The sequence below is a fragment of the Accipiter gentilis genome, chromosome 12, assembly GCF_929443795.1.
Source record: "Accipiter gentilis chromosome 12, bAccGen1.1, whole genome shotgun sequence".
NCBI lineage: Eukaryota > Metazoa > Chordata > Aves > Accipitriformes > Accipitridae > Astur > Astur gentilis.
The window spans coordinates 32,432,112-32,458,397 of record NC_064891.1 but is presented as its reverse complement, the minus strand read 5'-3'; the positions used below and the strand labels follow the sequence as shown (position 1 = coordinate 32,458,397).

Below are 26,286 nucleotides of genomic sequence, written 5' to 3'. Positions count from 1 at the left end.
ATTTTGCAGATGGAAGAAACGCACCTCCTGATTTTTACATTTTTTTTAATATCTCTGCCAGTAAGCTACCTTTCTGCTTCTCTAGTCAAGCGTTTCTCTTCCTACGCAGCTTCTTCAGACAGTTTTAATTTTGAAGCTCCGCATCTTTCACATTCCTGCGTTCGTGCTCCATTGGAAACCTGGCCTCACCAACCAACAAAACAGCCATGTAGCAGAAGTGGTAGGAGGCACCAGCAGCTGCACCTCTATACCCCAGCAGAGACAGCAGCTGCCTGTCTTCAGTGACTTGTCCAGGCAGAAGAAGGTATGGGCTTAAAAGATCTGAGGGAGTTGTCAAAGCCGTCAGCTGGGGCAGTATTGTACAGGCGGCGATGAGATTCAGTGATGGGTCTCGAGAAGAGAGCAGGCATTTAGACCTGCTGACATCCAAGTCGAGCCTAGGATAGAGCCTGTCAGGAATGCTGCCTGCAATGCTTTTCCGTTTTGCCCACATCTCTGAAAGCTGGGGAACGATATTTAGCATAGGGTAGACGTCGTTCGAGTTGTACACGTTATATACTAGACCTAATCACAATCCCTTTGTAACAGTAAGGTAAAGAAAGGCTAGAGCCCAGGCAGTGGATGGCACCATGCCAGTCTGTGAGTCTGAAGGCATTTCAGGAGAGATGGTTCTCCTGCACTTGGCTGCTGCCTGCCCTCTGTCAGTGCCGAGCACTGCCTTGTCCCTCCTCCGGGGCCGCTGGGAACGCTAACAGTGGAAAATCTCAGCTGTTTATGCTGACCTGCCCAGTCTTGGTCGCACAGAAACCCTGGACCACAAACAGATTTAAGGGATATGCAAGCTACTGTGCTTCTACTCCTTTACAAGCATGCGTCGGCAGCCAGCCCTGCTTGTATCGGGACTTTTTGTTCCAGGTTCAGCAAAAGAAAGTTTGTTCACAGCTAGATTAGTAATTGCTTTAAGCAATATTAAACTTCATCAGGAAAGCTCAGAGTGGTAGGTGAAGTAGCTTGTCAGAAGGGGAGGGGGTGTTGCTTCTCTGTTCTTTCATAGCCATGGAAAGAGGCTTAACAATGAAGAACTTATCCCTCCCTCTTGGCTCATAGTTCTTGCACGCTCTTTTGATATTATCAGCAGGAGCAAGCCTGCCAAGTCTCATGTGTAGAGCAGAGGAGGTCTCTCCTCCCTGATTAGCGGAGAGATACCCTGCACGAAACACAGGGCTTTCCAGCACCTTGTCACTTGGCTTTTTTAGACCTCTCCCACTCCTTCCACTTGCCCTCATAATGCTGTGGAGTAAATAGTAGCAGCTATTTGTCCATGGTATAAAACAGTGGTGTTTTTTTTAAAATACTTTTGTTTTGTTTAAAAAACCCAAACACATACTGTTTTCTCCATCCTGCTCTGTTTGCTTTCTGAACATTCTAATTGATGTTTTTTTCCCACACTTGTTTAAGGGCTTTGTCCTGGCAGGGTATCAGCAACCAGCAGCCTGGTTTCCTGTATGAATGATGAAAAGGGGTAAATATTTTTTAGAGCTATTCAAAGTATCCAAGTAAGGTGGCTTCATCTCCCCATTTAACTGTTTAAGGAGTTACAGTACTTCTGAAAAACAATGTACTGCTAGTGCATCCTGAGAAGCAGACCCATTACAGATGGCCAGTGGAAAATGATCTGGGCTGATGTTTCAGCACAGAAGGGTAAAAAGACAGACAAACCATACCCATCTGCACCTTCTCAGGGACAGCCAGCTGCTTGGCACTTACTCTGAAAGGGGAATGGACTTGCCTGCGAGTTGATGCAGTGATCAGGCCAGCAGGCCCCTGAGTCAGTGGAGCGCAGGGTGTGTTAATTAGGTATAAATAGGCCAAGGGTAAAGCAGAAAAGAGCAAGATTGTGTTACTTACAGAGCTTCATGGCAGCATTGCTTTCCAGAGCCATTTGCATGCTTGCTGGGTCCTGGATAATTATTGTTGAGAAACATTTCAGTGCTGAATGTGCCAGTGGTGGTTGCAGTTCCAGATTTTTAAATGGCGAATTTGTACTATACACATCTTTCTGACACAAGCTAATTCATACAATAATGAGAGTTGATACTTTAGATTTTTTTTTTTTTTTTTTTTGGCCATATTTGGTTTTACCAGTTTTATCTGAGCCAGAATCAATTACCTCACAGCGATCTTAATATGCCAAAGAGAAGAGAGCTCCTAAAAGCTTGCAAAAACTAGCCAGGTACTTGGTAGCTCCAGGAGGGAGCAGCCAGCCAAAGGTGATGCCAGTGAGAGCTCATGACTGCTCAGGTTAAGTGTGGGCACTTGGAAAAAATTAGTCAAGCCATAACCTGCACATACAAAAATAATCAGGATATTTATTAGTTACTGAACATTCTGTCTTAGCGTAAGCACATGAAAAACCTGCATCTTGGTTGATGCGACAGGAGCTGTGTCCACCTTTGATCTGAGACAAACTAAAGCAGCTTGAGTACAACTATACTAGAAGACTGTGATCTCTGTCTGACGAGGTTTATGTACAGTGTTTTCCTGAACACTTCAGGTTATGCGTATATATATTTGTGCACATGCATATATATATGCATATATTTATATATATGTTCAGATAGACGTATATATACATACATATATATGGAGCATCCAAGCTCTGAGTTTTGAGCAAGAATCCAAAACCACCGTATTTTTTTACTGCAGCCAGGAGAAGGGAGAGGCCAATGCCCTATGAGTACTCTGTCTGGAAATTAGCAGAAGCCAACACAAGACAAATTAGTAACCCTGGGAAGACAGAAAGACTGCTTGCAGGAACTTGACTTAAATGTTTTGGCATTCCCTTGTTTGTTTGCTTTTAATATTTATTTAAGTGCAGTTGTTACTACTTGCTGAAAAATGAATGCTTTGTCACGTCCTTGTTTTGTTTTGTTCTTTTTGTTTTTAAACATTTCTTTGTGTGTGGTTATTATAATTGAACCCCTAGGTTAGGTGAAGCTGTGTGAGATGAGGATATAAAAAGCCACTTCTGTTGCATTTTGTTGACTTCTGTAGTGTCCTTATTACAAATGGGTAGGGATTAGCAGGTTTAGTAGGTCCACAAAGCAGTGATGTCAATAATGGCCTTTAAGTATTTAATGAAGAGCTCCATTTAAAAAAAAAATACAAATGAGAGGGAAAAGGGCAGGCATTTCACATTGCAGCTCTGCGTGCGCTTTGGCACGTCACAAAATTTTGGAGGTGGTACCTGGATAGGAAGGAATGCCAGAGGAAAGCTGCGTCCCGTAAGTATGGTAGGATGTGAAGGCCATAGGGTACCGGTCAGCTGAAATTAGAGTTCAGAGGGAGCGCAATACTGAAAAGTAACAGGGAGGCAGTAAAAGGACTGAATGGGAATTCCCACCCACGGACAGCTACCTCTAGCAGCAGCCAGAGTCCACTGGTTGTTACCGTACTGGTAATGACACTACCAAAAATACGTGGACTGCCGGCATAGTGCATATGGTGACTTGGCCAACATCAGAGTAGCTACGCCACCGCGAGGGAAAAAAGCAGCAACTGTCCAGAATGTACTTTGTGTTTGTTTCTTGGCAGGACAGTTGCACCGGCACCTAGACCTGCCTTCCCTCCTCTACGAAAGGAGAAAGCTGGAAGGAAGGAAAGGTCGAGAGTGACCGCGGCAAAAGCGAGGACTTGGCCCGGGTCAGGACTGCCGGGCTGGTGCTGCCGCGGTGCTCGCAGCCCTCGGGGCCGCACGGCGGAGCAGGTCTGCTCTCGGCATCGCCAGGCGCTTCCTCAGGGAGGCTGAGCACGTTAAGCTGTAAGTACCTCATCTGGGAAAGGGAGCAAATCTATTTTTAGTTCCCCCCAAGAGTCTAAAACAGAGCTAGATAAGATTAACGGACATTTGTGGAGATTACCAAGAGTTAAAAGTAGAGGTCAAACTCCCACGGTGCTCATTCTCTTTTAGCCTACAGTGACTACATTTTTGAGGTGAAGGAAGGGGAAACAATGGGGAGCGTTTTGTTTGTCTGAAATCTTTGGGGATTTAAAAACCCCAGACCTTTAAATAACGCTATGAAGAGATTACAGCTGATGCCCAATGTTTTATTTTTCAAAAAAAGTCCTTTGTTCAAGGAGACTCCTGCAAAAATGTGTTGTCTTAGACCAGGGTGCTCGAAGACGTACCATTTCAGAATAATTATTATGCTCCATCTTTTCTGAACAAACTGGACTTGCGGTAATACAGCCCTTCACATTTTCTAGCTTGCACTGTTACTCATGACACAGGCATGACTCATGCCTGTGTACACCTTTATTTCTCAGCAGTTCAGGTTTATTTTTCACCTTCAGTATTATAGAAAGGGGAGATCGGTGATTTTCAGCTTTATTTCTTTGGATCCTACGATGCCTGGGGACTTGCCTAAGCAATAGTTTCAACTTCTGGTTAATACACAGATCCTTGCAGCTTTTCCAGAGCGAGGAAAGGCTCTAAGGTTTGCAGGAAAGTTTCCTCCTTCCTTACTTTTGTGGATGCCCATAGCCTGTGCTGCCTGTTTAGAAGAGAACTTGGCTTTGAAGGGAAAAGACACATTAAGAATAGGAAGGCTGAGGTGGGTTTTTTTTATTGCATGCTGTAGGAAAATGGAACATGTTGCAAAGGCCCTGATTTTTGTGTGAATGTGAATGCTGACCGATAGGACCTGCACTAGATTTCAAACTACAGGTTGGCACGATGCAGCACACACTTTTTCCAATCCAGACAGACTAGAACAATTTTTTGCACCAACGTTAAGGACTTTATAACTATGCAAAATCAGCACTAATGGTTGGATTAATATTTTAATAATTACACACTTTTTACATTATGAAAATAAATCATAAATAGTGTAAAAATAATTCTGAAGATCAACTTCTCACAAGCAAGAAACAAAACGCGAAGTACAAAACTGAAAGAAAACAAAACAGTATTCAACTGAAAAACAAGGAGAAATTTTAATAATAAAAACAAAAGCATGCTGTTTGATAGGGTTCAATTAAGTCAGGACCAGAGGCCACAAGAAAGTGGTAATTAATAACAAATTAAAATGGGTGATTAAAACCTTGCAATTCTTTACGCTACTCATCAAAAGAGGTCTCATGACATATTTACAGTACTAAGACGCTCAAAATACTTCTACTATTGATAACATGATACTGACCCATGTGTTTTTCCCCCCGGAGCATTGTAATCCTTGCCAAATTACTTTTCTTTGTATTTTTATCTCTTCTACTGCGTTTATGAGACCATTTGGAATACAAAAATAACGGCACATATAGATGAACTTAAAAAAGTAAAAAATACAAATAAAAATATATAATATTTTCCAAAGGAAAAAGTCAGATACATACATCTTAGTAACATTTTTAAAGTTGTGTGATATTTTCCCAAACATGTACAATAATATAAGAATATCCACATATATGTTAACAATATGTAAAACATTCTTCCACCAACCCAACTCTTCATAATACTTCAGAGAAGTGTGCAAGTACCAATGGTATCTGGGAAATTCATACAATTTCTTTTTTAAATAGAAACAAGTAAAACACTAACGGTCCCAGGTTAAGTTAAGGCCCCCTGTTTTCCAAAGAAAATTCAATTTCCAAGCAGCATTGATAATTGGATGCATTTAAAAACAAAATGAAACGAAAACAACACTCCAAATCCTTTTTTTAAATACAAGCTCCACTTGTTTTGTGGAGTATCTTTTTCAAATTCTGTCAGAAATGATGGTGGCAGGCACTTGTTTCTAACAGCATTTAATGAATCCAACCACCATGTAAAATATTTCAATAACAGAGGGTGCAAGAAAACCTTCATTTGTACATTACAGCAACATTCAGATTCATAAAAGCAAGTTGCAGAAAGAAAAAAAAAATAAAATAAAAAAAATCAGGTGTTGGTTTTAATTCTGGTCACTGAAACTGAATCATTTTTTGCAATGACTAAAACCTACTTTCTTTTGACCACTATCTTTGCAGATGCTCGTGTTTTGTGTGACTCCAGTGTGAAAATTTAGGTCTCTCATTAGGTAAACTACAGAGATTTAAAAATGTAATTTAAGATGGTCAAGCAGCAGGGATTAGGAAACTTGAAAGGAAAGGTCAACTTCTGCATGCCTTGAACATCTTCATCACATTCAATAGACCGGGAGTATCCCTGCAGTTCTTACTCACCAAAGTGGTCCTGATTTAGGCAAAACCCCACTGTTGAAGTTGGTAATAATCCCCTTGTTACTAAGCACAATACCTGCGTCCTTCCTTCTGCACGTCTCAGAGGGCTTTGCAAGGGAAGGATGCATCACTCTCCCCATTTCATTGCTGGGGAAAGGGAGGCACAGCCAAGGGAAGAGCCTTGCACGGCTGAGCCCAGGTTTATACAATCCCGGTTCTGCGGCAGTCAGTGGGTCGGCTCTTTCTAAATCCCAGCGGGATCCAGGATCCGAACCAACATCTCCTGACGCAGCCCCCAGCCTTACGCAGCGCCACCTTCCCACAAGGACCAAAGGTCTGCTCGTCTCATTTAGGGTTGCATCGTCTCTTCTGCTGGCGTAACTGAGTAACTGATGCCGACGTGCACTCTTCCACGAGCGTAACGCTCAGTGCAGCCAATGCTGACTTTCCACGCTGTACATGAATCTTAAGAATTATCCCTTTTTAAACTGTACTTTACACACGTGGACGTATATGGATTTGATCATTCTGAAACTCATTCATACTACTTACATGGTAGACTAGAAGAATATATAAGCAGCTGGATGAAGAGTGTCATTCTGCCTTGCTACACTATCAGAACGTGACATCAAAATCGGCAATAAATAAAAATATAAATCAAAAAAATACATTGTATCGTTGTTCCATGAATTAACATTTCATGCTTTACCTCGGGAAAAAATAAAAAGGTGTCCAAAGCATCCTGAAAGAAAGATTCTCCATAGCTAATCTATGAATATGAAGACAAGGACCATGTATGTCAGACATATTCCATACAGTGCTTAAAAGACTTGCTGCTTCTGTAGCAGGACTTCTGCACAGTGTGGTTATAATACACTGGAGTAACAGATGATTACAAAACTTGGTATGAAACAAATACTGAAAACTCTCAAAGAAACAAGAATTCATCATACCTGAAAAAGTCAGGGAATATAGAAACTGTGTAGACTAATACCACTACACATTTCTACAACTGAAAAGACTGGTAGAGGAACTACTGTTCCTGTCACAAACTAAACAAAACAAATCATATCTATTTGGAGGAATGCTACTAAAAGATACAACAACACGCAGGTGGTTCAAACTGTAGCTTTGCCATCAAAAGAAAAAAGATATACTAGCACCAAAAATAGTTGCTTTTTAAACAAAATAAACATGTTGCAAGTCTTCACAGGGTGCTTTTCTTGATGAAATATTAAACACAATTCTTTTTTTCTTGTACTGAACATGCACCTTTTCTAGATACTGTTAGTTTTCATTTCAAGTCAATCTTTGAGATGCAAATATTAAAGTCAAATCTATAACTGTAGTTTAGCCTGTCAAATTAAATTGTTTATCTGCTGTTCACCCATGGTCATTGAAAGGGAATGAACCTTTCATGATACTGAACAATAGAGAAGCTTAAAAAAGTTAAGTAAGATTATTTGGGAAAAAAAAAGTATTCCTACCTGGTGGGAGTTAAATAAAGAAATTTACAAGACAGAAAAGAAAGTGAATAAAGGTGCTTAAGTCTTTCTTCAGCAGGGTCTCGGTGTCAGGGAGTTAAAGGAGAATTGAGTTTTGACTAATGCTTAACAGTAGTGTCTATAATTATTTCCTGAATGAAGAAATCATGAACCAAGGTTCTGCTAGCTTTATTGATGCATATGAGGACAGACATGGATGCTGTGAGGACAGTTTAAAAATATAGACATACAAATCTAAAAAATATGAAAGTGCTAATGACAGCATGCATTTAATAGCTCTTTAACTTGTTGCTATTTCTTAAATGAGTTGTTTGTGGCCACTCTCAATATGGAATTGCTAAAACGTCTAGCCAGATAGTAAACATTCTACTTGATTTTGCCTTTGAATACTCTGAGGGAGATTTAAAAAATATTTCGTCTTACTGTGCGATTGCCAGTATTTTATAAAAACACTCAACTTCCAGTCTTCACATCTATAATGTACCTAGCCAAATGTACCAAGTCAGGACATAGGCATGAAAGATTCTTCTGTTAGTTCGGCAGCTTGCTCCTCAGCCTGTTGTTTTTTGAGATGATAGTGCTTCTTAAACAGGCAGACTAAAACTGGCAAGACAGAGGGCTTACATGGTGCTGCTCTTGTCCCCTTTCTGGGAAGTCCCTCATTCACATTACCGCTGTAGCACTCTGATTATTAACACTTTATATTCAGTCTATTCCATGTGAAGGCTTTTACTACTGTAATCATGATTATTCAAAGAGGTTAATACTTGCATCTCTGAAAATTTAAGCACAGAAAAACTTTTTTCCTCATACCTCTGAACATTTGTTTATTTCTTACTATTGAAAAGATGGAACTGAGCAGTAAGAATATGTATATTCAGTATATGTATCTATATAGTGTCGGAATTTTGTTTTTATTTGTAAGGTACTACTAGATGGATGCCACTATATTAATTTTTAGTTTAAAAAAATCTGTGGAAGATTTTCCCCAGTGCAAAGCTGTTTTTGTCTCTGATATACCAAAATGACAACAAAGATTTAGCAAAGTGAAAGGTTGCATTATAGTGGCATTTCCATTGATCTGAGATTGTGAAGCAATATGAAAAGTGCAACCACAGCAGGTCCCCATCTTCACGCAATTTAGAAATGATGGAGCAAGGAAGAACGTGCATTCCAAGAAGGGCAAGGTGCCCGCACATGGATGGAGACAGGCTGCCTTCCTCAACGTTAGTTTTGGTCTACATATGAAAGACAACTCTCAGAAAAGTAACTAAAAAAAGTTTGTGATCCTCCTGCTATACACTAGGAACGGAAGTGATATAAAAAGAATTTCCATCTGCCAAATATGGCACCAGTTCTCATAAACTGGTCTCTCAAACTAACTACAGTGCACCATATGAAGACTCAAAACTGGAAAAAAAACCTTGTGGCAAAAACTACAAATGTGCACAAATTAAGTATTTATAGCAATAAAAAAAGTGGAGAAGCAAAACTTTGCCAATCTTTCTCTAGAAAGCTAGTCATCTGAACAGAAATGGAGAAATATCGACACCTTTAACAGTGTAGTGTGATGACAAGTATGCAGTGGTAATCACACAGACTTGTTTCTCTCCAATGTTTTTTGAGTAATAATGTCCACTAAGGTCACTGTAACAGCAGAAAAAGAACAAGATGAATAAAGCAGTCTGTGAAACACAAAAATAAACTCTTTTTTAGACTTAAAGGCTTCAAAGACTCTGAAATAAAAACTGTTAATACTGAAACAAGATGAACACATGGCTTGAAGCATTTTCTTCAATGCCATCATCACAAATGTTGAATAGATTATTGAAATGCATCCTTTATGGCAACAGTTACGGGAAAAGGAAACAATAAAATTCACCATAGCTTCCAAAATTCTGCAGCGAAGTTCAGCTAGTTTTGTGTAATTTAAACTGAATCACCTGAAAACCACACCATGGTACATATGTCTCTGGTCAGTTCCATTATCCTCCTCCTCCAGAGGATGTTCCGATTCATCCCCGCCTCAAGAATGCTTTTTCCTCCAGCAGTCCCAAAATACAAGACGCAGAGCACATACTCTGTCCATCCTTGAGTAAGGTTGAGAAGCTTCTGGTCTCAGGCGGTGTCTGCCATCAAATGATCCCTGCAGCACCTCTGTAACCTCTTCAAACAACCCACAGAGAAGTCTGGTTTCTTCTCCAAACTTCTTTCCTTCTTGATTAAGGACTCGACAGGGCCTATCGTGAATGTCTTCACGACCGTGAGCAGTGCAAGGCAAACCGATGCTGATTAACAGGCGGGACCCTCTTTGATCAAAGGGGCCAGGTGACCCGCAAGACTGGAAGCCATCCACCTGCAGCTGGAACTCTGTTCCCCAAAAATTCAAGGCCTCTTTCTATCCTCCTCTGGTTTATCTCTTTTTAGCAATAAGCCATGGTGTGACTCCCTTGAGATGACAAAAGGAAATGATTCAGAAGCTGGAATCAAAGGTCACCATGAGCAGCCATTTAGCACGTGACATGATCACACAACAAGCAGGTTTGGCACACAAACTCATGCTTTTAGTCCGTACAAGCAGATATGGTGGCATGAATCAGTGAAATGTTTAAGATAGACATGGAAGCCAAGTCAGTAAACTCCAACAGCAACTGGTACAGTACATTTGATAGCATTTTGCTCTTATTTGGTCACAATTTCTTGTAAACTAGTTCATGGCACTCGTTGTCCATGCAGGTCCACAAGCCAAAATATAAGAATTTACAGAAATAATCAGATTTCTATTTTTGATCGTTGTATTGAGATCTCTCTCTCGTTAGAGAGAGAATCTTTGCAGGTTTACCCTGCAGTTATCTATCATCTAACTGCAGGTGTAAGTGAAAAAAAGATGTACAAATGGACTATTGCAAACAAGTAGAAGCAGCTACATGTAAACATATCTCAGACTTGTAAAATCGAATTTTCAGTTTTCAGCTATAAATACAAAAAGTGGAGCACTATATACACAACTTCATGCTTGTAAGGTTAGATTCATCACTGCAGAGACAAAAAGAGATACAGATTAATCAAATTAGTAAATCAGTATTTCAGATTTCTATTCCAAATACATAGATATGGCAGAGTTGCAAATGTGGATAGTTATTCCTCAGCACCATCTATTCTTCAGAGATAAATGCACCCAGGATTTCACTTATGCTTTATGCTTCCTAATGTATTATATGCCAGTATCCCTCCACCTACATTATTTTGAATGCTGTGTTTTAAAATCTAGCACTGTGTAGGTTAAATCTTTGCTAAAATGATGTTGCTAGTTAACATTAGCATACAACATAACAACCAGGAGAATGTACTGAGGAATAGAAAGGTAAGGCAAAGAGGAAGGCAGGATGCACTGTTCTTCTAGGTATCCCAGAAAAATAATATCGTAATAGATCAATATAAATATTTGATAGAAATGCCATATCCATGAGCTTTTATAAAGAATGGGAAGCAGTGATCATGTGCAGAAACCAAAGGATGTGTGAATCTTCATATGAAAGAGAAAAGTCTTGGACTTTCCAGAAGTCTAATGCCAACTGTTCCTACAATACTGCCTCAATGAGTTATTACTTCTACATGTATTACAACCTCGTCACACCCACTACTGCCATGCAGAGGTCTTATTTTGCATTGCTGCATACATCTGTCTAAGAGGCTCTGAAGTATATCCTGATACTGTTCAGTATGACTGTGACAGGCTTTTCTATGTGCCAAGGACGTACTGCCCCTGAAAAGAAAAAGCTCTGCCCATCCTACCTTTTGCCAACAGCCAGGCATTGGTAATCCATCGGGACCCTGTTTCGAGAGGAGGGGGGGAAGGACAAAAAAAAAAAAAAAAAAGATAAAAAGAACATTGTTAAGTTTGATAGGATAGATATTCCATCAATATCTGTTAGAACAGCTGAAGCAGCTCTGACTTTTTATCTAATAAGTAGCTACCAGTTCCTAACTTATTTCCTCTCTTGTTCTCAAGGTGAAGGAAAAGCCAAAGGAGAGAAGGTTTACACTGTAAATACATACGTGCACCTCTCTGCCATAAAGATTTGGTTTTCCTTAAATCATTAGAACATCTTCATCAGTTTCTTATTGCTGTTAGAGGTCAGGCTGCATATATTTTAAATATAATCTGTTATTCACAACAATCTGTAGCTGAATGTACAAGTTCAATGAGCAAAAAAACATTATCACTTTTATCTGGAGGGTATTGGCCCCTAGGACAAAGTTAACCCAATGATAAGGTAGCAAGACTCAAATTTGAATAGGATCTTTTCTGTTCACTTTCATTCTTAGCTTTTGAATGAAGCCGCAAAACCTTAAGGCCTGAACATACCTCAAGTGACACAGTGGAAGAAAACGTCAGTGGTGGGAACAGGGCAGTACAGCAGCACTGACTATTTTATCGCTTAGACAATATGGCCATCTAATTTCTTATGTTAGTGAAAGTCACTTCGTTTCTTTTCTGTCATCACCCTACTTTCATATATCTCCAGGCATCCACTAAGATCAGAGCCAAGTTTTGACCACAGTCATACTGGTTTTCATGGAACTAATTCTAACTTACATGGCTATACAGGGCTTATCCAGAGAGTTACATGCTCAGAATTAGGAGCACGTATCATGTAACGAGACTATAAATGAGCAGAAAAAAAGATCAGGCCTTGACATTTGTTAGAATATAGAATAACAACACTTATTATGTGAATTGACATGTGAAGATAGTGGTTAATTAGAATTTTTGAACGTGCTTGCATGTAATCTGATGGGAACGGCTTGCTGCCTAAAGCAAGAAAGTGCTGTTTGCTTAGCAGCTTATTCTAGTAATTACCTATAAACAGAATATTTTTCATCCTTTGTTTGTTAGTGAATCTCCAGATATAAATGATAATACAGAAACAGAGAAACATTTTTAAATTACAAAAGCATGCTTGATTATCCCCAACAAAATATGAGATATGGTTACCATTAATTGGAAGCAAACAAAATGGACTATGGAATAATCTTAATGGACTATGTATTTAAGATTAAAATCCATTGACTTCAAATTAGAAGCGCTATAGTTGAAATAAAATCTACTTAATTTAACATTCATCTTAGAGAACCGTGCTTAACCACCAAACAATATCAGAACATGCAGATCAAATTTTTCTGCGAACAATTAAAAAGAAAATCTTCCTTGTATCTTTAAGAGGAAATGTGTATGTACTGTTCTTTTTTTTTTTTTCCTTCTTTTTGTAAATGGAAAAGAATTTAAACTTACTTTGCTGTTAAATAAAAAGAACTGTTGCCAGATTGGTACAAGGGAGAGGGTCAACAAGTAGCATTTTAGTATAGGTGGGAACTTGAATTCATGCTAACATAGGGTGGGGAGTGTTGTGTGTATTCCAGGAAGGTAAGTTCCAAGGGTAAGACCATTAAATTGAAGACGTTAAATAACAAAGACAGTGAGGGTTTGGGCTGCAGACCGTTATCCTCTTACAAACTTCAGGTAAGCTTTTAATTTCCAGATCTGTTTGAATACTATTTGATGAACAGGCCAGACACCAAAAATATTACTTGTGTAAGGTCTGGGAGATTAGGCTCCAGCTTGGCTTACTGGAAACCTATGACTTGATTTTTAGAAAGAATATTTACATCATTCTGCACATGACTCTCATTTTGGCCAAATCCTGAAAACATGCACCTAAGACTGCATGGATCTGAAAGGAAGTCCAGGGTGCAGAGTAGCTCTGGGACAGGCTAGGGTGACGAACTGAGCCAGTGCAGGCAAAAGTCATCAGACTTGATTAGAAGTGGACGTAGTGCTGGATTTCTAGAAAGACTTGCGTTCAGGGTGAGTAAGGCAATGGGTATTTTGTGAGGAAAATAACAAAGTGACGATTCTCAGGGAAAATGTAGGAAGGACACAAACTTATAAATTGCCATGTGATGTGGGAACAAACTGCTGAGAGTTAGGTTTGAGGTGTCAACAAAAATGTGTGTTCTCTCATTGCGGTTATGATTAGTGAAGCAGCTGGTTCATTCATGCACATGCATGCGTTATGTGAATAATGTAAAGTCAGCTCAGAAAAACATTGCTTTACATTGAGAATGGCTGACTACAAACAAAGGAACCGCATGCAGGGTTGGTAGGAAAGAGAAATACTGTACCAATTGGCAAGGGGCATCCAGCCCATCCAGGCCAGGCTGGCCTGGCTCCCCTTTTTCCCCCTTAATTCCACGGAATCCCTGTTTGTAAAGATTAACTTGCAATGTTACTGTCAAGGAAATGCCTTCAGTATTGACTTAGCTGGAGCGAACAAATAACAACAGAGAGGAAAGAGGAGCAAGCTGACAGCCGTGGTGCGATTTTAACCCGTGGGGCACTGACTCTGCACATCCCAAATTTGGTTCCTTTCCAACATGTTTGGCAGAAATTAATTAAACCAAACACCAACAAACCCCACAAATTTAGCCTGAAGGTCCTAAGTCTGGTGCTTTAAACCAAATTAGGAGGTTGACAAAGTCTGCTCCAGAATTTGCCAGAACTTGAGATAAGGCTGCATTAATAAAGGGTAACAGGTGACAGAGTAGCTGGTGCTTGTTCCTCTCCCCTCATTTCTTATTCCATCAGTCTACAGCAGGACGATCGATTGTCCAATACACAAGTGAGACGTACCAATGGGCAAGGTGCATCTAATCCAGGAGCACCCTGTTCTCCTTTCTCCCCTTTAGGCCCCTTTTTGCCTTTCTTTCCCTTTTCCCCCTGTGGATACAATGGTTTGGATAAAACAAGTTTCATTCTTTTGGAAAAAAAATTAAAGAAAGATTGGTTTAAAAGTTTGGGTTTTTCTTTTTAAGCCAATGGAGAGCTGAAAGGACACTTACCACTGTGTTCTGGTTTGGATGGTGCATTATGTGGAAAAATAAATTATATGATCACAAGCAAGAACTGCAATCAGTCGGTATTAGTTTGTGTTGGTATTTCATATCAATATTATGAAAGTTTTGAATCCTAGAACACAGCTTGAAATCATTGATTTCTTGAGAGAGAGGCAAATCTGCAAATCCCCCCAATCCACAGTCCAAAATAAGAGGTCTCCTATTTGTTCTAAGTGATAGTACTGAAGTGCACATGCACACTAAGCTGAATTTATCAGCTTCCCTAGAAGATTTGTCACTAGTCCGAAGTAACTTTGCAAGAGCAGAGTACATCGGCATAGTCTTTCTAAAAAAGACCTGTGGCACGGATGCTTCGCAGGGACAGCTGGTCTCTAGCTAAATTCTATTGACCTCCATGGTGTCACGGCAAGGGTGATCTTGGCCTGGAGCATCCTTTGCTGAAGTGACCCTTTGCACTCTGCTAAGAGTTTGGGACAATTCCTATTCTCACCCACAGACATCACTGAGGGTGCACTCCTGTCACTCCAAATACAACACGACCATTTCAAACCCTGTTACAGGAATCAAAACATTCGAACTGCTTGATGGAGAGGTGCTGTAACACTTTCAATGATTTCATAATGTCTTGGTATCATAAAGTAGTCACAAATGATAATTAGATTCTTTATTTAAATATTCCAACATTTAAATGTTCTCTACTGCAGGCAATGTTTCATCTTATTTGACTGAAATTCAGTCCTTTGATTTCACAAAGAGTTTTCTTTTTAAATGTAAAACTTCCAATGCTTTCATTACTCAGGGAAATGAGTTGACTCCCCTCAACAACGCTACCTGCAAAGATGACCTCACCTTCAAGCAGTATAAGATCTTTAGAGCGTTCATTTTATAATTGATTTCACACCAGTTGATCACAATGGTAAATGAGTTTCAGGTTTGCTCTCAATTTCACAAAAATCAAAAAAGGTTCTGTTAAAAAAAATGAAACAAATTGGACTAGGATTGTAAAAAATGGGATAGGAAGGATGAGTAAATCAGGAATATCACAAAGAAATGGGAAAAATAGTCATAGGAAAATTAGTATGACATTGGAGAACCAGCAAGCGAGGTTGTGGCTATTGGGAGGATTTAATTTGTGAGGAAAAGGGTAAAAAAGACAGAGGAATTGTAAGGAATGAAGGTAGAAGGAGAAGGAAGGAATGCCCCTTTGGAAAGACAGATGGATTTTGGTGAAGCATAGTAAATAGACATTTAACTAGTTCCACACCAGTACAGAAAGACTTAATCCATTAACAAGAGAGAAAAACCATTTTTACACAGTTAAAAAATAATTAGCTATATCATATTTTAAAAAGGAAGGAAAGCACATTATTCATTTAATATCATAGCATACTAGACACTTTCAAATGAAAATATCTTTTCCATGAACAAAACATACTGCATTCATGACACAATTGGAACAAAGTTTCTTGTCTATCTTTTCTGTGTGCCAAAAAGTCGCAGGACAATATTAGGAAAACAGCAACCCAAACGTTACCCTTCTTTACCAAATTATAAGATTGTGATGTAAAACAACCCCCACGAGTCAGGAACTGTAAATTAGCTAAGTTTTCATCTGAAACCTACAAACATGACAGAGTAGCACAGAAGCCCAACAGTGTCAGGGTCAAATCTCATGTTATTTGTGCTCAATTGTAACACCAATATATTTGCTGTGAGTGTATGCAAGCACAGAGCGTGGACATACTCCAAAAATGATTCTGAAAATAGACAGAACAGTTTGGTTTCTGACTCTTTTCTATATCTTTAGGACTCATATTTCTTTAACTTGTGTTACAAGTCATAAGATAACTATTTAAACTTCCAGCTTTGCAGGGCAAACCCATGATCTTATTCAAACCAATGCAGCAGTCATCTGAGCAGATAATAGTCTGGATTTTCTGAGTACTTTACTACTTTTTCCACAGACTGAGTTCTTGTCTCTTAATCTTCACCTCTTTAGTCTGAACTATAGAGTTCCACAGAAGATATGGAGAATCTACAGCTGATGAAGATTAAAAAAAAATTCCTTCCTGCCCTTCCTCAGTGCCTAGAGAAATACAAAGTTGTGGCACTTCTGTAACACCGTTATGGTTGGAACAATCTCCAATCCTCACATGCTCAGATTTTCATCAATGCAGAGTGTAGGGGGAAAAGGATGGTCCTTTTTCCCCCAGGCGGAAAACCAGTGGCCTTTCCAGCCACTGTTGTGATACGTCATACTCCTCTGTCAATATTTATAACAAGAGACACAACTGCGCATTTGGGATCAGGGCCCCCCTTCCCTCCCTCTCCCCACAACACAATCTCTACCTTTTGTTAAAGGTTATTCCTATTTTTTTGTGCTGAGTGCTCCTGGACTATAATTTTATGAGTAATTACAGCTAGAACAGTTTTAAAAATTATTTTTACAGCCAAGTTAAGCAGACATTACAATGCAAACACTGACTTGCTTTCACTGTAGCAGAACTACTGACAGGCTAAAATAAAGATCATCAGTCTAGTACTCATCTCATACTGAAGAAGTAAAGATTTATTCCCTGCCTATTGTAGCGTGTCTGTGAAAAAACCAAGCGTCACTGGTTCTCAATAGAATGTAATTATATATATTTTTGCAATGCAATTTGAATTAAGTTTCTTAACTAGAAACTCGCTATTCTCAACTTCTGTGATGTCAATCTAACAGCCAATACTGTAGGGAATATTTAAAACCCAAGAAATGATGAGCTGGATGCTCAACTTGTAAACTGCTTTATCTCTATTGAAATGGGTGCTGTTACACCAATTTGGTCATAGATAATTAGTAATTTACTTATGGAAAAACATCAGAGCAGAGAAAATTTGTTATAATGAAAGCTTCTATTAATTGCATTACATTGTGTCTTTTGAGAGTCAGCCTTCCATTTGGCAAAGGAACTATTGATGCAGCTAGGGTGGTTTTGGTGAAACCAGTTTACTTGCAAGATACAAATATTCCCTCGTTTCTGGAAAAAATGTGTCAAAACTGTGCAACAGAAGTCTGTTTCATGGAGATCTCAACTATATCTTCCCCGATTTTTCACCAAGAAAGACCTTCCTTTGCCTTCTAATTTTCTTTGAATATTCCGAGAATTTTTAAGGCAGAGATTCCATCTTCATTTTTACTCTACAGACTTCCTGGCAGTCCTCTTAATCTGAAAGCCCGTACGATAACATGGTTTATGAAATAGCTGTCAGACTTGCTAAGTACTTTATCCCATGCATTCTCCTCAAGAAACAGGTTTTGCCTGTTGCCGAATTTTTAGGGGGATGAAGGACTAGACTGCCTGTCCTGCAGCCCAAGAGAACAAGGCTCTACAGGAAGCTTGAATCGCAACTGAACTCCAAAAAGGGCCTGACCGTGCCTTGTGGCCACACAGAATTCCCTCGCCCTCTTGCACCTGGAGGTCCTGTGTTTGAGCTATTTAGTCAGTCTCTGGGAGTAATGAACTAATACCCCAAAAGCAGCATGCTGGACTCTGGGACATTAAAATATTTTTACATCCTGAGGGCAAGGATCTCAGCTGTTCCATTTTCACATGATATCATATTTATAGAAATCAACTGTTTTACCAGCTTTCCAGCTTTTCTTCCTGTATTTTGTCTGCCTATCTCTAGCTGTACATGGAAACACAGACTCGCAAGGTCTGGTTGGAAAAGACTTCTGGAGGTCGCCTAGTCTAACCTCCCAGCCTGAGCAGGACGATTCCTGACCCTAGATCAGGTCAGACCAGACCAGGTCCTGCAGTCCTCCATGGGTTCGGCTACCTCTCTGGGTAAACTGTCCCAGTGCCGTGCCGCCCTTCTAGCGAACAAGGTTTTCCTAATAGCCACTCTGAACCCCCCAGGAGCAGCTTGTGGTCCTGTCTTTTCCCATTTGCCGTTACCTAGAATAGTTTTGCTCCATCATCTTTGTATCTCCCGTTCAAGTAGTTTGGCCTCCTGTTTGTCAGACTAAGCCAGTCCACCTCCTTTCACCTCTTCTTTTGGTTGCGTATGCCCCAGGCCCCTGCCAGCTTGGTAGCCTTCTTCCTCTCAAATTTCTCAGGTTTTTCGTGAACTGGGAGGATCGAAATACCGTCTGCAGTATTCAAGCAACCTCACCAGGATTGATTAAAGAGGGGTAATACCTTATTTTAATCTTCTGGACACAGCCCTTCTAATGCCTCCCAGTACGAGAACATACTGTTAAGCTCATTCCATCTGGCACCTACTGTAACTCCCCCTTAGCACAGGCTGGCCATTTTGCCAGTCATCTATCAGAGCTGGCAGTTATCAGCTACACCTTTCTACAGATAACTGCTCTCAAAAAGAAAAGCTGTTCTCTTGTGACAGACAGACCTGTAGTCTTTCACAGCAAGCATGAGCTCGCCATTCATTGCGATTACTCTGCCAGGTCAGACCCTGCCTTTATAATATTCATAGAGCACCTGCTTAAGCAACAATTGTTCTGCCAAATCAGTGCCTTACCAGTGATCTCTGAGCTCAAAATAAGCAGTATAACAAGGGACAGAAGGGAAGGATACATTTCTTAGTACCCTTACCAATGCATTGGGAACTGTTTTGCCTGACAGTATCAAGAAAAGGAGGTGAATTCAAACAGCCATGGTGACTTTTTAACCCTGCTTCTTGTTTAAGAAACCGTGATGGGACGCGGACCTGGTATAACCCTGTACATGTTAGCTAGGCAAAAATCTGAACTAGAAAAATGACCTGCTCTGTGTATGGACTTTGATATAAAGTGGCTTGCTGTGAGTGCTAATTCAGCAGTTTTAGTAACTGGGTTCTGTGTTGATTAGAAATACGATAGATTTGCTCATGAGCTTTCTCTGCGTGCATTTTAGTCCTAAATTGCTTTTTACTAAACATATTTCCAAGTCACTGCGTCTGGACAGTTGAAAATGAAGTTAGGCTGTTTCTGTTAACTTCACTGTCTAGCTGGTTTACCAGAACGGTTGAATATATGATTCAATTTAAATCCACTTAATTGTAAATAAGACACATTGCCAAAAATAAAAATTGAAACAGTTCCCGTTCTTATCCATTTGGTGTGGGACAGGTAGTGTGTACAGGCATGGTACACTAGAATCAACAGTTATACTGCAAATACTGCCAAGGAACAGAGCTGGGGTCTTCAGTATAAAATTACTACCACAATGACACTTTTCAGTGAAGTCTGCATTAAAAATTTCAGGCTGACAAGGATTTTCAGCAAGTGTAGGATGGATTGGAGAAAATGAGCCTGAAAACAAGCTGTGCTTTAGGACATGTTGATATTACTAGTTCTGTGGCTAAATTTTTGTGGGTTTTCATGATTTTGCTTAGCATGTATCTGTGACCTGCCTTTTGGCACACAGTAGAAACAAAGATAAGTTTTAATGGGACAATTTATAGCATAAAGACAGCAGAACTGACTAGGCTGAGGAATCAAGCAACAGTTAATAACACTGTGGTCACCTTTTCTCCCTTTTCTCCTATATCACCCTTTTCTCCTCGAGGACCAGGGAAACCCTATAAAAACAAAACGGACAAAGATAGGTCGACTTTTAGTCACATGCAGGTTAAGCTTTCAAATACTCTTGGAAAACATAAAAAGAGATGATTTCACTACATGCTTTGTATGTATATGTGTGTTACGTGTGCACACACGCATGCACACAAAAGCCTGTGAGACAAGTTAAGTCTTAGTGTTTGGTAGAGTCATTTTGCCAGCAACGGAAAGAAATCATATCACTCAAAATGGCAATAGTCCATGCTATATAGCATATGTACATTCTGGAAAAGACTCCTCCAAGTTAGAGGTTTCAGTGTAGGACTGGAGGAAAAGGCTTTCAGTAAGTCTTTGTAGTATGCCGAAGAAAGAGCCTTTATTTTGAAATGTATCCCTTACAGGTTATGGAATTATTCTCTTTAATTAGGATAAATTTACTTAACCAGATGTTAGTGACTCCTTGTGCTTCTACAGCTGAGTCACAAGTCTGAATATTTTCTTACCAAGCACAGTTTTTCAGCCTATTGAGTTCCAAAGGACCAACTACTTGTATTACTAAGCACTATATCTGATGGGGTCTGTCGATAAGGGCCATATATTGCATAGTCTTTGTCCTCTTTATCATAGAGAGCGAGCAAATGCAGCATTTCACACACTCTCTGTATGTACTGCATGCACACTAAAAGGAAACAAAGGTATAACACTCAGTAAGCTATTTCTAGAAAGACGCTTACCTACCATTAAGAGTGTATTGGTCATACATATTACTTACATCAAGGCCAGGCTCGCCATCTTTGCCCTGCCAAAGAACCATATAAACTACATTAGTGTCCCTAAGCTGTGATACCATCGGCCGCCTGGATGCCCGACTTCTGCGATCCCTCTGTGCAGTGGTACCCCATGTTGCTAAGGCTGTACACACAGCATCGCCGTTAGTGAAGGACTTTTCTGTCAGTGTTTAACATTTCCAGGGACTGATAACTTGACTGTAAAATTTTGCTTGACTGTAAAATTACATTTGTACGCAGATTCCAGGAGCAAGCTAAAAATACAGAAAGCCTATCATTTTTCATTTTTAGTTCACAGGAAGGGGAAACAGAAATTGGATTATTTTTTTTAATTTAACTCACAAAAGTGACCCTCAGATAAACATGCACTGCAAGCTAATGTAACATTCCACGGAGCCCGAAAACTGTCTCTAGTCATTGACTCCTGATCCAATTAAATGGATCCAATTAAACCACGAGTCTGTATTCCAGCTTAAATTAATTAATCAAACAGATTAGACTAGAGAGGGTATGGAAACATCGCAAGTCTCTTGCAAAGGCTGGGTGTGCTTGGCCAAGCACATTTACATGGCTTTTCTTGTGTCAAAGTATGGAACAGACATGTATGTGAACACACCTGACCCAGTTATCAGCAAAGTAAACAGAGCAAGTCAGCTGATTTTATTGGGGCTATCCTCGTTAGGCCAAAGGAAGTTCTCACTCATATTTTAGAAACGGATGATACGATTTAAATGGTTGGTTTAAAGCGTACCATCTCCACCTATGAATGATCAACAATGAACTTCTGAAATTGCTTCTGAGCACACCACACACAGAAATTAAAACAAAACTGGTCTCTGAAGTGTCAAACAAAACAAAAACCTAATGGTGAAGTAGCCTTGCAGCACGGAAATCCAAGCAGTTTACTGACATTAAGAAAATCACACCTTTCCACTGTTCATCCTGACCTCCTGCCACTCTTGCATGGTCCCCAGACAGCTGATGGCCACCGGCTGCAGAAACAGGAGCACTCGCGTCCTGGATTTCCTCTCTCTTGCTGGTTCGTGCCAGGTCTGTTTCATTACTTTTGCATGACCATGTGCACGGGTAGGAATCTAAGCCTGCGATACAGACCAGTGACCTTCCACTGTCAGGGATTATTATCTATCTCTGCCTTTTCCAAATAATTGTATTGCTAGGTGAAAAGCAGTCATAAAGCACACAACGTTTAATCAAGGCGTGATGAAAAGCACGACGTGTACAAACTATGTGCAACTTACAGGCAAGCCGTATGGTCCTCTGGGTCCAGGGTCACCTACAGTTCCCTTTTCACCCTAAGAAAAGATTACAGAACAAGCAAACAAAACCATTGTCTGTCTTAGATAGAAATAATCTCTACCAAGTGCTTTAGGTTTAAGTTATGCAGTCCTAAATCTTTTTGAGTGAAAAATATCCAAGCTTGTTTATTTTTATCAAATGATTCAGGGGGCGAAGAGAAGGTGTGTATTAGTTTCTGGGCAAAATGAGCTTTCGGATACATGATACTACATTTGTTTTTAAATCCATTAGTAACTGAAAATATTTTTCAAACTGAACTTGCACCAATTTAAATTTTAAGCTTGTGAGAGCTACAACATCACACTCAGTAAAAATCCAGTGTTGTAATGACAACTGAGGATATACAGCATCAAGCTCCAGCACAGCAGCTGAGATGCAGCACAGTGACAAGCAAAAATAAAGTGTCAATCAAAGCTTGTATTTATGCAGGCAACGCTATTAACATTGACATTGTGAAGATTATCCCATGCACTGTACTGTGTTGCTAACTGCTCTATTGGATTCTAGATTAGCGACGTAAATACCCTGGTTTATTAAATCACACCTGTATTAATGTGCAAGACAAACAAGTACAGAGATTACTCCAGAAGTCTGATGTCATGCTGCACTAAAATCTATGGAAAAATCACCAGTTTCCAGAGGGATGCTACCGAAATCGTTTTGCAAGTTTAATATAGAGAAAACTTTTTCAAATGAAACGAAATTTCAAGGTGACGGATCTCGGGCTGACAGTAGCAATCATCTTTGCTCTCCAATTGTTCTTCGTCAAGATTGATACGGAGTTAAAACTTCCCAAGTCAGCCAACATTAGCCCCTGTAACTGCGAGCACAGCCCTCTCTGAGCTTGTTAGTGAGGCAGGGCTAGTAAGCAGGAGTGGGCAGCAGTCTTGTTTCAGACTGGGCTGCTGTTTCTTCTGAATACAGTTCAGCAGAAAAGCCATCCTCTCTTGAGAGAACGAAACTGCTCAGAGTCTTGATGAGATTAAAAAAAAAGTCCTGACCACCTCCAGTTTTCAGAGTTCCTTCTTTGGATTTGTTCCGTAGGGTTATTTGGATCCCTTCTTCGCCTCCTTTCCTTAACATAACAAAAGCCTAATGCAAGGCTTTGTGCAAGGCTTCTGGCACACAGAAATGCTGTGTTTCATCCTAGCAATTGCTGCACTTAAGCTCTTGAGACAATTCTGTGTACGAGATCCTCTAAACACCTGGGTTATTTACTACTCATTGTTAATTGATTATTATTAAAAGCACAAGACAGAGATTTAGATGTGTGCTTAATTAATAGCGGTGATCATCACAGCCAAGTCCCTTAGCACAGCTCTGAAAATGGGCTGCTAAGTCTCAATTTTGTTGAGTGGATAATACAAAAAAGCGGGCACCAGAATAAACTGAGTCTGATCCGTGTTGGTGAATAATCACAGCAGTAAAGAGTTTGTCAGGGTAACTGACAGTTGATTTATTTTAGATATTTCAGATTTTTACATAGGTGGACACTGTCTATACTCACTTCAGTCTAGCGGTGATTAGATGTGTAATGGGTGATCTTTCTGGATTCTGTTAATGTCCGGCCATTTCTGAGCAGCACTTAGGCTGGATGCCCTTGCAGAACAATAGGAGGTATTGGGAAGTAACAGCTGATTTTCAAAACAGTAAATCCCTTGCAGCTTTAAAACTTTCTGCCGAGAAGAAACTAATGTGCTGACCTATGTATGTAATTGTTTGATCAATAGTTGAAATATGTCAAGACTAGTTAAGTGTCTTTTTCTTAAATCTTCAACAGCAAAGACGACTGTACAAAAGTCCTCTCAAGATAGGCCTATAATATTGCTAAACATATGGTAGACATAGAGATACTCAGTGTATCAGTTTAGGAAATAATCTCATCTGTTATGTAAGAATATATTTAGAGAAATGTATCTCTCAATTTTTTTGCCTCCAATACAAAGCACATGTGTTTGGAATATCAGATGAGGTCCTGAATGTTTATGGATTGTATAAGATTGACGGACTGTCACGGGCATACTGCCCTCAGCCATCACGATAAAGCATTTCCTTCAGGGAAACATTCGCAAACTTGAAGAAGGTTTTTAATATCTTTTTGTAAGACAATTCATCAGTGCCCAAAGCACAGAAACCATAGCCTTTGTTTTTGCCTCCTATGTCACTCAGTCTCCTGACTCATGGGTGAATATGGACTACCATTTGCATGAATAACGCTGCAGAAATGGTGTCTCCAGTAAGACTGATACGGAGATTTCATAACACTGCCATGGTGACAAATGTTTTAACCAAATTAAAGAGAATGCCCTTTCCCTCCCAGTACAGAACATGTGTAGTGATGACAGTGTTGCACGGGCTACACATCTGAGAGCCAAAACCAAGCTCAAAACCCGGTCTTTGCCATCGAGACAAGAGTTTCAGGAAATTAGCATTTCATTAATCTTGTCTTTCAGCTTCTTTTAGATGGACAAATTGGATACACATTATGCCTGTTGTTACCCTTCAGGTTTACATGTCCCCTTTCACTAGTAGTAGTTTAAGATGTTTATCTGTTTACCAATGTTCTCTGTTTTCTCTCAAGACAATGTATTAGAGAGATTAATAGGTACACAGCCAGATTCAGAGGCTTATTATGATCAACTCCTCCAGTTAATGAAGATGGTCTCAGTAAAAGCTCTCTAAGCACCTAGCAAAATGGTATTTTCAATAGCCAAAGAATTTATTAACCACTGTAAACCACCAGCCTAATAAATGGTATTAATTCACACTGTTAATTACAATTTCTGTTTCTACCAAAAGAAATGCACAAAACCACGGTATTGGAATGTTCCCCAGTATCATACTTCAGGAAGTGTTAAATTCTGTGTTAGCTTTTAATAATCAATGAACAGTTTAAAGTTTAGAGAGAAAATTACACGGTTAAGCTCACACAGTGAGTTAATAGCGCATTTGTCCTAAAATTCATGTTTTCCTATTTTCTAGTAACATGCACTGTTTTCCTAGTCTACTTTCTTGCCATCTAAATAAGTTTTGTATAAGGACTGTGATATTTTCTATTTTAATTAAATAGCTAAATTGGAAACAAACTAACCAACCATAATTTGCACAACAGTCTGGCCTACCTAAGAAGAGTAATTCAGCATTGCCTCAAATGCGGTCTATGCAAAAATGAATCCATGATTTCTATATGAGAAATCACTAGGCTTCAGTTTGATTATACTTGCTTTCCTTAACTTTTAAGGAGACATAAATATATACTGACCAGCATTTTACACTTATTCTCTTAAAGTGAGATTGTCTTTCCAAATTTTAAATAATGTGGATTTAAGAACGTGGTTATGTTTCATGTTAGGAATCCCTAGTGCCCGTCTAGGTTAATATGGGCCCAAGGTTTTTCATATCAGTATGGAAAAAATGTGATCCTGTCCAGTGATAGTGAGCAGTGGCACTATGCACCATTTTTAGTTAAAAGGCAAAGTATGAAGTCTGCAGGCAAAAAAGTTTTCCTCCTGCTTTCACATAACAAGTTCATCAGTTGCAAATGCAAGTTGTAAATCTGCATTAAAAACACGTGATTTGTTATTTAGATAATGAGACATATATTAGTGCCAGACACCTGTTAAGATAACTATGCTATAAACAACTTCTGCCAAACAGTATTAAATAATTAAATGAACAATTACAGCAATAATCTTGCTAGTTGATTGCTTGGGAAAAAAACCTTCCATCTTTCTTGTGAACTTCCTCCAATTCATTTAGCTACACAGAAAATGCCGGGTGTGCAGGAATTTCTTGTACACCTTAGTTTCTATTTTTTTTCAAATCTGTCCCTCTGTGCTCATGCAATTATTTAACCAATTTACATCACAGAAGTTCCTATCCCCTTTGTAACTACTACTTGTCAACAGCCATGGTAGGCCTGATTCTAGAACCAGCTGTATGACTTATTATGACCTCAGATACTTTCATAATAAAAACCAGTTCTAGTTATCTTCCG

The 26,286-nt window shown here is 39.5% G+C and overlaps 1 protein-coding gene and 1 long non-coding RNA gene across 2 annotated transcripts in view; one reads left to right on the top strand and one right to left on the bottom strand.

Annotated features, from left to right (window-relative positions):
- The first annotated feature begins 112 nt into the window (after positions 1 to 112).
- On the top strand, positions 113 to 10,757 carry LOC126044968 (uncharacterized). Its single transcript, XR_007507851.1, has 4 exons — positions 113 to 304; positions 3,595 to 3,820; positions 4,641 to 4,726; positions 6,025 to 10,757. It is a non-coding gene; the product is annotated as an uncharacterized LOC126044968 (long non-coding RNA).
- A 50-nt stretch (positions 10,758 to 10,807) lies between these two features.
- Positions 10,808 to 26,286, bottom strand: part of COL25A1 (collagen type XXV alpha 1 chain) — a 317,940-nt gene continuing 302,461 nt past the window's right edge. Inside the window, exons 36-40 of the mRNA XM_049815415.1 lie at positions 22,232 to 22,285; positions 20,957 to 20,983; positions 20,142 to 20,204; positions 14,416 to 14,502; positions 10,808 to 11,555 (exon numbers count right to left, since the gene is read on the bottom strand). Of these exons, the coding sequence (XP_049671372.1) occupies positions 11,316 to 11,555; positions 14,416 to 14,502; positions 20,142 to 20,204; positions 20,957 to 20,983; positions 22,232 to 22,285 (471 nt within the window). The 3' untranslated portion in view covers positions 10,808 to 11,315. The remainder of the gene's footprint in view (positions 11,556 to 14,415; positions 14,503 to 20,141; positions 20,205 to 20,956; positions 20,984 to 22,231; positions 22,286 to 26,286) is intronic.